The sequence below is a fragment of the Trichosurus vulpecula genome, chromosome 9 (genome assembly GCF_011100635.1).
Source record: "Trichosurus vulpecula isolate mTriVul1 chromosome 9, mTriVul1.pri, whole genome shotgun sequence".
Taxonomy (NCBI): Eukaryota; Metazoa; Chordata; class Mammalia; order Diprotodontia; family Phalangeridae; genus Trichosurus; species Trichosurus vulpecula.
Window position 1 is genome coordinate 197,722,236 of NC_050581.1, and position 16,453 is coordinate 197,738,688.

At 40.8% G+C, this 16,453-nt stretch overlaps 1 protein-coding gene across 1 annotated transcript in view; it reads right to left on the bottom strand.

Annotated features, from left to right (window-relative positions):
- LOC118830593 (T cell receptor gamma constant 1) overlaps window positions 1–860 on the bottom strand; it is a 93,692-nt gene extending 92,832 nt beyond the window's left edge. The window contains exons 1-2 of the mRNA XM_036737478.1: window positions 769–860; window positions 375–678 (exon numbers count right to left, since the gene is read on the bottom strand). Of these exons, the coding sequence (XP_036593373.1) occupies window positions 375–678; window positions 769–814 (350 nt within the window). The 5' untranslated portion in view covers window positions 815–860. The remainder of the gene's footprint in view (window positions 1–374; window positions 679–768) is intronic.
- Window positions 861–16,453: the final 15,593 nt, after the last annotated feature.

The window sequence follows — 16,453 nt, forward strand, 5'->3', positions numbered from 1 at the left end:
TGATTCTTGATGAATCTGTCACCTGTCTTAGAGAAGCTGTCCCCCTGGGTACTGAAAGCACTGTCAGATGTGATGGAGTGGTCACTGACAGCGATCTTTGAAACATCATGGAGAATAAGAGAAGTCCTACTGGGTTCTACTGACCTCTGAAAGACTTGTTTTCTCAAACATCTTGGCCAAAGTTCCTGGGCTTGGGGTTCAGAGCTAAGGAAATTTCTGGGGCTTAGGGTTATTTTAGTCCAAGTGAAGACTTAGTAGGTCTTCAGCCTATTCTGAAGAAGGGCTGGATTCCTGGGTAGGAAGCTCAACTGCTCAACATGCTCAAGCATGTTTTGCTCAGGAGCCGGGGTAGCCTGTGCCACTGTGCTCCGTCCCAGCTGGCACAGTGATACATTCCCGAGTCACTCAATTGAAGATTACTCAGTATTAATCTGCAGCTATTGTCCTTCCCCCTATAAGCTCTGACCTTGTCAGAGCCGAATCCTGGGTCCAGTACAGACTCAGTTTTCTTCATGGAATAGCGTACCAGACGTTCTGGGGCCCTCCCCTCCTGGTAACGGTACCAGTGGATATTGTCGACCTCTGTACCGAAAATCTCACAGATCAAGGCGGCAGAACCTCCTATATTTCGGGTCATGGAGATAACCTTCTGCCGCAGGATGATGGCAGTCTGGCCAGCTGCAGGGAGAGCAGAAAGAAGTTAGGACAAGCCAGAAACCAGAGGCAGCTCTTACCAAACTTTCCAGAGCACCAGGGCAGACAATTTACCAGGAATCAAGGCAGCAGCTAAGAGGAGAGGGAGGTACCCGAACATCTTTGTGCCTCTTGGGCTGGGGCCTTAGGGTGAGAAGGAATGAGAGGAAAGCCTCTGGAGGCAGTGAATGTGGAGTTCCTGCTCTGTTCTTGAAGTTCACTTTTTCTAAAGTGGGGCTGAGGGAGGTGCTTGTGAGTGACTGTGGGGAATCTTCAGACAGCCCACAGTGGGGGCTGGCTGCAGGTGCTGCCTTGGTGGGGAGGTCTTCTGTCCTTCTGTTTGTTCAGCATCCCAGAGCAGAGGTCCAGATGCATTTTCATTGTGGGGATACAAGACCAAGTGAGACAAACCCTGCCCTCGAGGAGCAGCCATCATTAGGGCACGGAGATACAAGTCAATCAACTGACAACCATTTACTAGGTGCCTATCATGTGCAGACATTGTGCTAGGCACAAAGATAAAAAGGACATAGGCCCTGCCTTCAAACAGCTTATGTTATAGTAGGCCAGGGGGGTTACCATAACTCCACAGATTAAGGAAAAACAGTTTGGTTCTGTCCTGGTTTCTAGACTTAACCTCCGTTATACATGGTGCATTCTCTCAGCAAAGGTCATCTTCTCAAGGGCATGAGCTGTTTCATCCTTGTATTTGGATCTCTGGTACCTAGCACAATGATTTAATTCAACAAGCATTTATTAAGCATCTGCTAGATACCAGGTAGTGCGCATGGTCGGGGAGGAGGGCATGGGACCTGTGTCTCTGTGCCACATCAACCCATGAACCCGTGCTTATTGATCCTGAGTTCTCTTAGCACCCCTCTCCCACCTCCCATGCTAGTGGCAAAAGGAAAACAGGCTTTCAATAAAATCTATCCCCACACTGAGTTCCTTCCTCCCTTTTTCTAGCACCAAAGAGACCCTGGCTCCAGGCTACAGAAATTTGCTTCGGCTACAGTAGACAACTAGGTGACCACAGTCTCACAGAAGCAAAAACAACTCAGGGACTTGAAATTGAGGCCCAGGGAGGTTGAGTAACTTAGAGTCATAGGATCCAGAGCTAGAGAAAACCTCAGAGGCTGTCTAGAACAATCTCCTCATTTTACAGATTAGGAAACAGAGTCCCAAGGAGGTTAGGTGATGATTAGTGATTAATATTCATACTATGTGCAAGGCACTGGAGATCTCTGAACCACTGTTGCTAAAGAAAACAATCCCACAACACCAGAAGAGCAGGTCTGGGGCAGAAAACCCTGTAGCAACAATGCTGGAAAGCTATGAACTGACAGTTCTGGGTCAAAGAACTAATAAATAAAAGGAGAGGTATAGGATACTAGGACAGTGTCCTGTGGGGGAAGGGGGAGAGGAAGGGTGTGCAGCACTCCTCTGAACCCAAGGAAAAGAACACAGTATCCTTTGGGAGGCTGGTTCTAAACACCTGAGTCACTTGGGGCAGAGGCATAGTCTGGTGAACTGTGAATTTCTCAGTACGAAGGGAAGCTGAGATGCTTTGAGATCCAGCTCTATGGAAACCACAATCAGAAATGAGAGAGTCAAAAAGTCAGTGATAGTGGAAATAAGGGGGAGGGGGAGGACTGAAATTACCAAAGATTTCAGGAAGAAGAAAACTCAAAGATTTTGTACATAAATAGATAAATCAACAAGAGAAACAGTAAGCTGAAAGAAATATGGCCTCTGGATCTAATAAATGAGTTCAAGCATCTATGAATAAATATTGCAAAGCAAAGGAATATGATCAAACACTTGATAAGACAGTGAATTCTGTGGGATCTGAGGAGAACATGGAACCACAACTTGCTGTTCCTAAGTGGTGCAAAAGAAAAATGAGAATTATGAGAGCAGAATTTATGGCCTGCAAAGCATAAATAAAGGAAAGAATAGAAAAAAAACTTGAATTTGTGAAAGCCATCTCACCAAAGAAACAAAAGAAAGAACAATAGATTGGGAATGTAAATACACAAAAATAAAGGCCAATTTAGAAGAGAAGCAAAACAATAACAATAAAAGAAAATATGCTCACTATGTAAGCAAAACATACTCATCTTGAAGAAAGGTTGTTTAGAGAAAATTTAAGGACCATAGATCTCGCAGAAGATCATGACAGGACAAAAACTTTGACACTGTAATGAAGGAAATTAAAAGAATTCAATTCAGAAACAATAAATTCTTCAAATCATATCATATCTGTAAATCAGGAAAAAGACTGTATTAGGAGGGCAGAGTTTATAATCTCAAAGAGGATCATAAACATGTCTGAAAGGTTCGGAACCACCGGATATAAGAAACTCTCAAAGTAGAAGGCAGAAGAATCAAAACATATATTTAGGCTCCACAGTAACCAACCCATGAACCAGCATCCCCATTTTGACATATTAATGAAAAGTTTCCAGGCCCAATAAGTACGCCTTGAAAGAGTAACCAGGAGGCTACAGAGAAGCATGATTGCATAAAGCAAAATCATGCTTCCCCCTCTATGGTAAAAAGATTACCCACTGGCCTGAAGTCTTTGTTCAGCTTCCTCCCGTAGGTCAGCTCTGCTACTGGCAGCTCCTGCTTCAGCTGTAGCTGTGGCTGTGGCTGTGGCTGTGGCAGCCTTTGGCTCCAACGGGAGCTGCTTTTAACCATCCAGCTTCTGCGGGGGGGTGTAAGGTACGCCGGGGAAAGCACAGGTTCTTTCAATCTGCTTAAGCAAGGTGAAGGGGTTGACTGGGAAAGCACAGGTTCTTTCCATCAGCTTAAGCAAGGGAAGCAAGGTGAAGGGGCCGACAAGCTTACTCCAGTCCAACATACAAACAGCATTCAGTTCAGGGGAAAAAGCCAAACTAGTCAAGGGCACTTGTTGACTAAGTGCTAAGGAGCCCATTTTTGGTTGCCAATACAAAGACTTCCAGATACAAAGGAAAGGGCATTTGAATAATGCAAGACTATTCCACACTCACTAGAAAAGGTGGGCAAGAATGGAATTATGTGTTCTGAAGAGCAATGGATCGAAGACACAACCCAGGGTGACCTCTCCTGCAAATCTGAGCTTAGCCATACAGGAACACAAATGAATGTTCAATAATAACAAAGAAATTGAAACATTTTTAGCAAGAAAAATAGACCTGAAGAGGGTATTTGCTTCTCAACACTCTGAACAACAGAAATGCAGGAGTTGTAAATAAATTTAATAGGCAAGGCTAACAACAGCAATAGAGTGGCAGCAGAGACAAGTAAGAGACTGCTTTTTTAAATGTGCACAATGAGACAGAGGTGAAACAAGATACAGAAGCTTTAGGTGAATCAGTGGTCTCTTTTTGGAGTGCCATTACATTACAACATGGGAGGATACATGAAGCAGGAGAAGGGTGAGAGGAATGTGTGATGTGCTGGGGTCAAATAAGATCTATTAATGAGGAGAAGGTAACCTCTGTGGTCTTAGAAATAGAAAAACCTACAAGGGAGTAGATAAAGAGGAGGAAGGAAAAATGGAAAAGAGGAGAGGGAAAGAATTTATTTTGTGGTGGGAGGATGTTCTGTTGATGAAAGCTCCTACAAGTGAAGAAAGATGGTCCATGTAAGGATGTGGGGACCTTACACTGCATATGGCCTAGAGAATTTGGTGCTTGAAAAGTCTACTTGTCTTATATGGGGATAGGGCATTGAAACCCCTAGGGCAATTGACACCCAGAGGAGTGGAAGGGTAAGGACACAGGAAAGAGATTTTGAGGCAACCATGCGGCAGGGGGAAGGTAACCAGGGGAGGGCTTAGAGCTCAGTAGTTGCTTGCATAATCAGGGATATGAGCAGGAAAGGCCCCTATCAACTTAAAAAATGAGATTAAAGTAACTAAAGGGCCATAGTCCTGTATTTACAGAAAAAGAGGGAAAATCACAACTTGAAAAAAACTTCAACATTAGAGACACATGGGGAAAATTTAAATTTAACTCATAACTTTAGAGGTGAATGGATTAAACAATCCAATAAAACAAAAAAGAATGAGAGATTGGATAATAAAACAAAGCCCTGCAATATGTTGTTTACAAGAAACACATTTAAAAAACAAAAACATGCAAAATAAAACTGAGGGGATGGGAAAAAAGTCCACTCTATATCAAGAAAATCCCCCCAAAAAGGTAACATTTGAAATCATGCTATCTGATAAAGCAAAAAGAAACACCGAAAAAATAAAAATGATAAATTTGGAAACTATATTATGCTAAAAGGAACTATAGACAACAAACACTATCAGTAAAAACTGATAAGCTTCAAATGCCTTAGCATCCAAATTCATAAAGGAAACATCATTTTAAAAAGAAATAGACAGTAACGCAGACTTCAATATCCCTCTCTCAGTTTTGGATAAGTCTAACAGAATGAACAAATAGATAAACAAAATAAACAGATAAACAAAAGGGAAAATATGGAATTGAATGAATTGTTGTAGAAACTATAGTGAAAAAATTATCATGCCTTCTAAATGGTACATCAAAATAATATACATATTTCTCAGCACCACATGAAACTTTTAGAAAAACTCTCATTATTATGTGATTTAGTTCTGAAAATGTTAGCAATAGCAGTAGGACAAGAGAAAAAAACTAAAAGAACGAAGACAGGTAAAGAGGAGATCTTAAACTATCCCTATCTGCCGATGATATGATGGTTTACTTGGGAAACCCTAGCAGATCAGTAAAGATACAAATTAATATAATAACTTTGGCCAAGTTTCTGGCTACAAAATAAATCTTCAAAAATCAACAATGATGAAACACAAGAAGCAATAATAGAAAGGGAAATCCCATTCCAAATAAAAATGCATAAAATAACTGGAGATTGACCTCCTAAAGCACAAAAAAGACTTATACAGATTTAACTATGAAGTGTTCCTTAAGAAATAAAGGACAGACTAAAAATCTGGAGGAATATTTGGTGCTCGTTGGCTGTGCCAATATAATAAAAATGGTAGTGCTGTCAAAATTAATTTCCATTCTTAATTCTATACCAACCAAATTACCAAAGGGATGTTTTATATTAATTGATATAGTAGCAAATGGTAGCAAAATTCATTTGAAAAGCCAGAAAGATCTAGAATATCCAGGAAAATTATGAAAAGAAGCAGAGACAAAGGGAAATAGCACTTACAGAACACAAACTATATTAAAAGCAGCAGTCATCAAAACTATCTGGTCTTGATAGAGAGGTAGATCAATGAAGCAGACTACACAGGGAAGAAGCAGAGACAACGAAATTAAATAAGCCAACTGTTTGATAAAGTGGAAAGCGTTACCTAGGGAAAAACTCCTCATGTAAGAAAAACTGCTGGAAAAACTGCAAAGTAGTCCTGTAAAAATCAGACTTAGATCAACATTTTACAACCCATTTCACACCACATTCTAAATGGATGTGTAATCTTAATACCTTTAATAAATAACCAAATAAAATAACCTTTAATATTAAAGATCATGCTATAAAAAATTGGGAAAGAAACACAGCTATGGGGAAGAGATGTATTATTAACCAAACAAGAGAGAGAGGCAATTACGAAAGAGAAAGTAGATAACTTTGGTTACTTGAAACTAAAAGGCTTCTGAATAGATAATGGGAAGAGCTAACATTTTTATTGTGCTATGTGCCAGCTGAGTGCTGATCCTCACAACAACCCTAGGAGGTAGGTCCTATTATTATCCTCATTTTACACATGAAGAAACTAAGGAAAACAGCGGTTAAATGCCTTGTCCCAGGATTATGAAGCTAGTAGTGTCTGAGGCTGAGTTTGAACTCATCATCTTGACTCTAAGCCAGCACTTTATCCACCGTAACACCTAGCAACATTAATGCATCTAAATTAAGAAGGGAAGTGGGTGAATGGGAAGAAAATCTTTGTATCAAATTTCTCTAAGGGTCTGGTATTCCAAAAATATGCACAATTAATAATATACAGGACTAATGGCCATTCCCCAACATGTAAATGGTGGATATGAACTAATAATTCTAAAAAGAAGAATTGCAAAATATTCACAACCACAGGAAAGAATGGTCCAAATCAGTAACAGGAGAAATGCAAATCAAAGACAAACTGAGGTTTCGCTTCATACCCAATCAATGTTGAAGGGATTATGAAAGAATATGCACGCTAATACATTGTTGTGGAACTGTGAAATGGTACCACCATTTTGGAAAGCAATTCAGAGTTACACAAATAAAGTAACTAAAATGTCTATGCCTTTTAAACTAAAGACTATAACCTAAGGAAGCTATCAATAAGAAAAAAAAAGTTCTCATATACTCCAAAATATTTATAGCAAAATATATCACAAAATATTTTTGTGATAGCTGAGCATTAGAAACAAAGTAGACGTTCGACAATTGGGGAATTGCTAAACAAATTGTGGTACGTCAATGTGATGGATTAGAATTTATAATTAAATTAGAAATCATCTATGTGATGAATACAGAGAAGCCTGGAAAGATCTACATGAACTGATGCAGAATGAAGTAAATGCCATGAAAACAATAGATGGAAAGGACAACCATATACTAAAAAATAGTAAATGTAACAAAATTATAAAGATCAAGTAAGACTTGAATGAAGAGAAATTAGAAGGCACTCTCAACCCACCCTAGTGGAAGTGGGAGGTTCACATATGTTACACATGGCATATTTTCGGATTTTTTTCAATGGATCAATCGACTGTGCTGAATTTTTTCCTCTATGAAAACAATATGATTTGGCATATAGGATGGCTCTCTGGGAGGGGCAAGGGGAAGGCTCACTTGGCATAACTATGGTAATGTAAGAGACAGAAGAAGTTAATAAAAACTTTTTAAAAAATGCCTGCAAGGCAGGCAGTGTCTTAATACAAACACTGTTGCTAGGTGGCACAATGGCTAGAAGCAGGAAGAGATGAGTTCAAATTCTGCCTCATACTGGCTGTGTGACCCTGGTCAAGTCACTCAATTTTCTGAGTCTCAGTTTCCTCATCTCTGAAAGAGGGATAATAGTAGCACCTGCCTCCCAGGGTGAGATAATAAATGCAAAGAGTGTTGCAAACCTTAAGGCGCTATGTAAACGAGAGTTAATAAGGAATAACAAAATTACAATGACAACAAGAATAGCCTGCTATGTGCCAGGCACTGGTAAGCGCTAAGGACACAAGGATGAAAACAAGTCCTTGAGCTGAGGGGCTTGCGTTCCAATGGCTAGGACTTGAAGGAAGGAGGACTTGATTTCCAAATCTGTTTTGTGCACTTTAAGTGCACAAGGCTCCCTATTTCCCCACTGGGCTTTGAGGCTCTTCCACAGGGCTGCCAGGAGGCTTGAAGGAGGGATGTGTGTGAGGTGTGTGTAAACATTCGTGTGCTATGGAGATGTGAGTGAGGATTCCTGGACTAGCAAAGACGTAGAAATGGGATCTGCCTATTGGGTCTCCCCACCTTCTTTTCAATCTTACCAATCCACATCCCTTTCTGAACCTTGACTGAACCTCCCTACCCATTAACTGGATCCTGGCTTTTCCCAGAGGCTACCACATCCTGGGCAAACGTGTTTAGGGCTATTCACCCTGCCGTAAGGGTGCTGCCTTCTTTCCCCCATCTGTGGCTTTGCTTGGATACCATACAGCGACGGCCTTCTTCAACATTTCTGCCTGTTGCCATTCTAGCCATCCTTCAAGGCTCAGCTTCTGAAGGCAGCTAGCTGGCATGGTAGATAGAGGGCTGCACCCGGGATAGGAACACCTGAGTTGGTATCCTGCTTCAGACACTGACTAGCTGTGTGATGCTAAGCAAATAACAACCTGTCTGCCTCAGTTGCCTCAATTTTAAAATGAAGATGATAATAGAACCTGCCTTGCAGGGTTGTTGCGAGGATGAAATGAGAGGATCTTTGTAAAACGCTTAGCACAGAGGCTGGTGCTTAATAAAGGTTTGTTTCCCTCCATGAAGCCCATCTCATTCCCTTGTCAGAAGGGATCTGGCCTTTTCTGCCCTCTCCTGGCACTTTTGGGTAACTCTTTTGTGGGGCAGCCATCTCTTTGTGAGTCACATTAGTTATTTGAATACACGGTTTCTTTCCTCTCCTAGATCGAAAGCTTCTTGAGGGTAAGGACAGCGTCTTCCTTCTCTTTGGCTCTCACTCACTCTGCCTCCAGCGCAGGGCTGGGTACATGGCAGCCATTCAGAGGCAAGAGAGCCAGCAGGCCACATTCCAACAAATCTTTTCTGTTGCTTACTCCTGAGACTTCCTGTCCATTCCCCACCAGGGAGGGTCAAGCTTAGAAGGGGGTTCGGAGCCTTGTGTTTCTTTCTCACACCTCTCTAACACCCCAGAGACTGCGTGCATAGCTGGCATTTCCCTAGCATCTTAATTAAGGTTTCCAAAGTCCATCCTTCACAGCCATCCTGAGGGGCAGGTGGAGCACAAACGTTCTTCCCATTTTACAGATGAGGAAACAGAGGCCCAAAGAGGCGAATGTGCACACGGCTCAGGTGCCCTGGTTTGCTGGGCTTGGAGGCTGACTCTACCTAGGGCATCAAGATGAACATCAACAGGAGCCGATGATGTTTATGAAAAGAGCTCAGGGACCGTTCTTGGCTCCCCTCTTCCTCTGCTTCGAGGCCTCAGATTGTATCTATGCACGCTACCCACAAGCCTTGTCTACACATCTAGACACCCCCCCTTTGTGGACACGCCTATCTTCTCTAGCATGTTGGTTTCCAAAGCACTGCAGAGACATTATCTCATCTGAGCCTGACCAGAGCCCTGCAAGGCAGATGCAGCCTCAGAGCCACCCTTGGTAATCTCTGAGGCTTGTCTGTAATCTGCAGGGACATTTACTGAACTGGCCGGCTATACCCAGTGGATCCAGAAATGAGGGATGTATGGAGGGGGGCACTAAATTAATGTTTGGCAATTGGCTGGTTTCTACGATGGTCAGAGATTAGTGTACATTTTGTGAACTTTAAGCAAAAATTACCTGGTGGTCAATTCCCTGCATGGGGGTGTGATCCATCATCTTCTCCTGCCACTCCTTTAGCCCAGACCCCATTGGTTTCAAGCCTTGGAAACATGGTTGGGGGTTGAGAGGGAGCCAGAACAAACCCTGCTGTGGTCTGTTGAATGTCTCACATGGTTGGCGTGGGATGAGTTCTGGATGCCTAGTATTTGTATGTTAAATTCTCACCCTCTCAAATATATCAGGTTTCCCACTGGCCTCTTCTTTTTCACAGATCCTCAGAAAGGGCCTCAGGGTTGTTCTGGGATTTGGGGCACCCATAATAAGAAAACTCAACTGTGACTTATACACAGCCCATCTTTCCTCTTAGTTAGGCTTAGACTTAGGCTTCCAGTGCATGTGGGCCAGTCAGTGGGGTTGAGATTTTCTCAGTCAGTATGGGTTTGAGGTGAAAATTGTGATAACATGGCCAATCCCAATTTGGAAAGGTGGACTTCAACCTGCCCTGTATAAAGAATGGGCAGAGAACGACCTATGTGACTGCTTAAGGATGCTGATCTTCCAGGCTCTGTGGGTAACTAAACATGTGATAATGCAACGTCTGGGGTAGAGGGCTGGTTCAGCAAGTCCTGTTTCTGTGAGACACTGGGCAGCCAATACACCTCTATTGGCCTGGTTCTGCTTTTTAAAATGAGAGAAAGTGGATGCTGTGAATTTTAAGACCCCTTCCAGCTCCAAATCTGGATGGTCCTTTGTTTTAAATGAGTTAAGTCAGAGTTTAGGGGGAGAGAGGGCAGAGCATAAGAAGAGTGGCTGTAAAATTTCATGGCTTGTGTCAGAACACTGGGCCATTTGTCTGAAGACAGCAAGTCGCTCGCTGCATTTCTAAGAGATTCTTCAGAGCGTAGAGAGGGGCAGTTGGGTAGCAGATGGGGTTTCCTAAGTCACCAGTATTCCAAGGGAAAGAGCGTTGGTAATTTGCCAGTATAGTCCTCAGGCAGCGAAGACAGTGCTGAGTTCGGGCCCAGAGCCTGTCCTTAGATGCCGCTAACAAAGGACAGGAGGAAGAGACTGTAGTCTTTGTAGCCAAGGAAATAGCAAAGAGAATGAAGCTAGAAACCCCGACTTTTGGAAAACCTATTCGTATAGTCAGAAGATGGTCCCCTTCCATCTTCCTATTGGATTACTCAGACATTCAAGTGGACCTGTGATCTCCTTCCTGTAGATGGCCTTGCTGTGGGGAAGATTGCAGCTCTTTCCTATCTGCCCATCCTGGGTAGCTCTGGGTTATGGTCTCACATAAGTTCTCCATGGGGTGGGAGGAGGAGCGCAGTACGTGCAGGGTTCCTCTCACTTTGCTGAGACATTGGGAGGACCTTGCTGGAGCATACAAACAAAAGTCACCAGAGGAGAAGGCTGTCTTCTGTTTTGATGAAATTACAGTATAAATAAACAGTATAAATAAAAATATGCACACACATGCATATATCTTTTATTGTTCAGTCATTTCAGTCATGTCTCACTCTTTGTGACCCCATTTGGGGTTTTCTTAGCAAAGATACTAGAGGGTTTGCAATTTCCTCTTCTAGCTCATTTTACAGATGTGGAAACTGAGGCAAACAGGGTAAGTGACAGGCTCCACAGCTAGTAAGTATCTGAGGCAGGATTTGAACTCAGGTCTTCCTGATTTCAGACCCGGCACTCTATCCACTGTGCCACATAACTGCCTCATATATCTATATCTATCTATCTATCTATCTATGAATCTATGAATCTATCATCTGTCATCTTTCTCTCTCTCTTCATATATATGCATATATATGTTTGCACTTACATCTAGTTAGGGTCTGCTATAAGATTCATTTTGAAAATACAAGTTTGTTCCAACACAATTGATATGTTAGGGAAATGCGAGCATAATGAGAGATGTGTTTATGTGCAATTTACTCCATAAGAAACATGAACAAAGCAGAAAACTTTATTCTTTCACAATAACTTACACCTACAATCCTTCTGACATCTACTTCCATAAACAAACATCAGGTATTTTTCAAGGTAAAGTACCACGTTTATTTTATATCTTCTGGTGCATTAGGAGCCGTGGGTGGCTTCTCACTCCCTTCTACCATGGCTACCCTTCAGCCCTTAGCTACTGACTTTGCGAGCCTGGAGCCCCCAGGAACCAAGGTCCAGGCAGAAAAACACCCAGAGGCCACAGATGCCACCACTATCCCACTATTTATCTTAATTTTATGTATTTCTTATCCATTTACCAGGTATAAAACCATTTTACCATTTTTATTAAGTTCTTAATTTTGTGTGTCTCACTGAGAAAGTTTTTGAGTTTCATACTCCTAATCCTACTTTTCCAATAAGCCCTGGGTTTTATTGCACTATTTTACATATCTCAGTGCTTTTGGGGAATGCATATGTTGTGTTATAGCAGAACTGACTGTATATGAAAGTTTTATATGTAGATATATGTATATATTTATATCCTACTAATTCAGGAAAATGGAGAAATTTTCTGACAATAAGCAACATCTAAACAGATGCCTCTTTATTTTGAAAATTTTCTTGCCTTGTCAACCATCAAAGAATATGCACACACACATACCCATACATATATAATCTATAATTATATGATAATTTTTAAAAAATGACACTGGAGATTTTTGAAAATGTGTATACGTGTATGTGTATGTGTCTATATATATAGACAGAGGGCACAGGGTGAGTTGAATATGAAGGGATGATATCTAAAAAAAATAAAATCAAATCAAGGGATTAGAGAGGAATATACTGAGAGAGGGAGAAAGGGAGAGAGAGAATGGGGTAAATTATCTCTCATAAAAGGGGCAAGAAAAAGCAGTTCTGTAGGAAGGGAAGAGGGGGCAGGTGAGGGGGAATGAGTGAATCTTGCTCTCATCGGATTTGACCTGAGGAGGGAATACCATACACACTCAATTGGGTATCTTACCCCACAGGAAAGAAGGAGGAAGAAGATAAAAAAAGGGGGATGATAGAAGGGAGGGCAGAGAGGGGGAGGAGGTAATCAAAAACAAACCCTTTTGAAAAGGGACAGAGTCAAGGGAGAAAATTCAATAAAGGGGGATAGATTAGGAAGGAGCAAAATATAGTTAGTCTTTCACAACATGAGTATTGTGGAAGGGTTTTACATAATGATACACATGTGGCCTATGCTGAATTACTTGCCTTCTTAGGGAGGGTGGGTGGGGAAGGAAGAGGGGAGAGAATTTGGAACTCAAAGTTTTAAAAACAGATGTTCAAAAAGAAACAAAAAAAAGTTTTTGCATGCAACTAGGAAACAAGGTACACAGGCAATGGGGCGTAGAAATTTATCTTACCCTACAAGAAAGGAAGGGAAAAGGAAATGGGAGGGGAGTGGGGTGACAGAAGGGAGGGCTGACTGGGGAATGGGGCAACCAGAATATATACCATCTTGGAGTGGGTAGAAGGGTAGAAATGGGGAGAAAATTTGTAATTCAAACTCTTGTGAAAATCAATGCTGAAAACTAAATATATTAAATAAATTAAAAAATTGAAATAAAATAAAAAAGATTATAGCTCCCTATTGTATTTATCTATATACACATGTGTGTCTGTATTTGTGTGCATTTATACTGATATGACAGCTGTGTTGTCTTTTCCCAGTAGAATATTAGCTCATTGAGGGCAGGGACTGTCTCTCTCTTTATATTCCTATTCCCAGCTCTTAAAACAGTACTTAGAACAGAGTATGTGTTTTATCAATAATTATAACTCGCTTTGATTTGAGAAGGAACTGAGCCCAGTTAAACAGGAAGAGAACAGTCTGTATTGTCTTTGGAAAACAAAACTATAAAACTCCTGTAATGACCCAAACTTCTCCCTGAAGTCAAGATCTCTATGTTTAAGCCAAATATCCTCGTTGTGTTGTGAGCTGTGTGTCAGGAAGCATTCTGATCTTCAAAGAACTGAAAAGGAGCCAATGGGCAGCAGTAGGTTTGAAGTGACATCCACTTAGGCTGTAAACCAAAGATAATAAGAAAAAGTGGGATAAATGATGAAAAGGAGAATGTATTAGTGAAAAAGAAGATGGAGAAGTCACATGGTATGAAAGAGCCAGTGTGTGTGTTCCACCAAGAACCTCACAATGTGAAGAAAAGGTAGGGAAGGCAACTAGCACATTGAAAGGATTCTCTATGGAGAAATTGTGGGAGGCCACAGACCAGGGTCACAGGGGGCAATTAATTAGGAATTGCTGAGTTGCATAAATAGCATTGGAAGGAGCAACCATCTTGTTGATGACTCAGGTCTGTTTGGGTATTTGAGGACCTTCAGGGCCCAGCAATGTACCTTACACATAGTAGGGTCTTAATACAGTTTGTTGAATAGAATTTACATCATTCCTATTTCTGCCCTGCAGCCCACTGGTGGGAGACTGGAGATGAATAAGGATAGACTGAGTGAGACCTTTCCTTTTTGGAAAAAGCCTTTTGATTCATCCTCAGCTTTCATTAGTGCTTGAGAAAATCACCACCTGGCCTCTAAAAGTGGCCAGCCAGCCCTTAGGACCCCTGAGGACTCCAGTGGGAGGAATTTCAAGGTCTTCCTTCACAGTAATATCACAACTTCAGATGGCTTAGCATTGGCCACACCAACAGAGGACCCTAGAAGAGCTTTGCTATCCTACCTAATTTTTCTTTCTTTCTCTCATTTAATATTTTATTTTTCTCAATTACATGTAAAAACAATTTTAACAGTCTTTTTTTCAAATTTTGAATTCCAGATTCCCTCCCTTCCTCCCTGCTCTCCCCATTGAGAAGACAAACAATTTGCCATAGATTATACATGTGTAGTCATGCAAAATACATTTCCACCTAAGTCATTCTGTGAAAGAAAACACGGACAAAAACCCAGGAAAAATAAACAAAGTTGAAGAAAAAAGTCTCTTTAATCTGCATTCAGGCTCTACCAGGTCTTTCTCTGGAGATGTACAGCACTTTTCATTCCAAGTCCTACAGAATTGTCTTGGATCATTTTATTGCTGAGAATAGCTGTTATTCTTAGTAGATCATCAGACAATATTGCCAAAACATGTACCATGTTTTCCTGGTTCTGCTCATTTCACTACATCAGTTCATGTAAGTCTTTCCATGTTTTTCTGAGACCATCCTGCTCATCATTTCTTTAAAGCTCATCATTTCTTTAAAGCATTCCATCACAATCGTATACAACGACTTGTTCAGCCATTTCCCAGTTGATGGACATCTCCTCAATTTCCAACTTTTTGCCACCACAAAGAGAACTGCTATAAATATTTTTGTACACATAGGTCCTTTTCCTTTTTGGTTTTTATCTCTTAGGGATAAAGGCCTAGTTGTAGTATTGCTTGGTCAAAGGTTTTATGCATGGTTTTATAGCCCTTTGGGCAAAGTTCCAAATTGTTCTCCAGAATGGTTGAATCAGTATACAACTTCACCAACAGTACATTAGTGTTTTAATTTTCCTACATCTCCTCCAACATTTGTCATTTTCCTTTTCTGTCATATTAGCCAACCTGATAGGTGTGAATTAGTACCTCAGTGTTCTTTTAATTTGCATTTCTCTCATCAATAGTGATTTAGAGCCTTTTTATATAACTATAAATAGCTTTGATTACTTTGTCTGAAAACTGACTGTTCATATCTATGTTGGACCATTTATCAATTGAGGAATGGCTCTTATTTATATAAATTTGACTCAGTTTTCTATATGTTTTAGAAATGAAGTCTTTATCAGAGAAACTCACTACAAAAACTTTTTTTCACTGTAATGATTACCAACTCTGTATTTCTCTCCATCCTATTTTCTTCCTGTAAATACTACTCTCTCTCTTTGTACCCTGTCTATTCTCAAAGTTGTTTTCCTTCTGATTTTTACCTCTCCCAAACTGCTCTCCCTTCTATCAGCCCCCTTCTATTATCCCCCTTTCCTCCTTCTTTCCCGTAAAGTAAGATACATTTCTATGCCCTACTGAATGTGTATATTCCCTCTTTAAGCCAATTCCAATTACAGTAAGGTTCACGTGCTCCCCTCCCCTCTTCCCTCATTTTCCCCTCCATTCTCTTTCAGGCCTCTTTTATGGCAGATAATTTATTACATTCTGCCTCTCCCTTTCCCCTTCTCCCAGTGAATCCTTCCTTCTCATCCCTTAATTTTATTTTTTTAGATGATCATACCACCACATTCAACTCACACCCCCACTTTCTACGTATACTCTTTCTAATTGTCCTAATAATGAGAAAGTTTTTTGAGAGTTATAAGTATCATTTTCCCAGGTAAGAATATGAACAGTTTAATCTTATTGAATCCTTGACGATTCTTCCTTTTTATGCTTCTTTTGTATCTTGTATTTAAAAGTCAAATTTTCCATTCAGTTGTTTTCATCAGGAATGCTTGAAAGTCCTCTATTTCACTGAATATCAGTTTTTACCTCTGAGCGATTATACTCAGTTTTTCTGGGTAGGTGATTTTTGGTTGTAATCCTAGCTCTTTTGCCTTCCAGAATATCATATTCCAATCCCTCAAATCCTTTAATATAGGAGCTGCTAAATATGGTGTTATCCTGAATGAGGACCCATGATACTTGAATTGTTTCTGTTTAGCTGTTTGCAGTATTTTCTCCTTGACCTGGAAGGTCTGGAATTTGGTTATAATATTCCTAGGAGTTTTCATTTTGGAATCTCTTTCAGGATGTGATT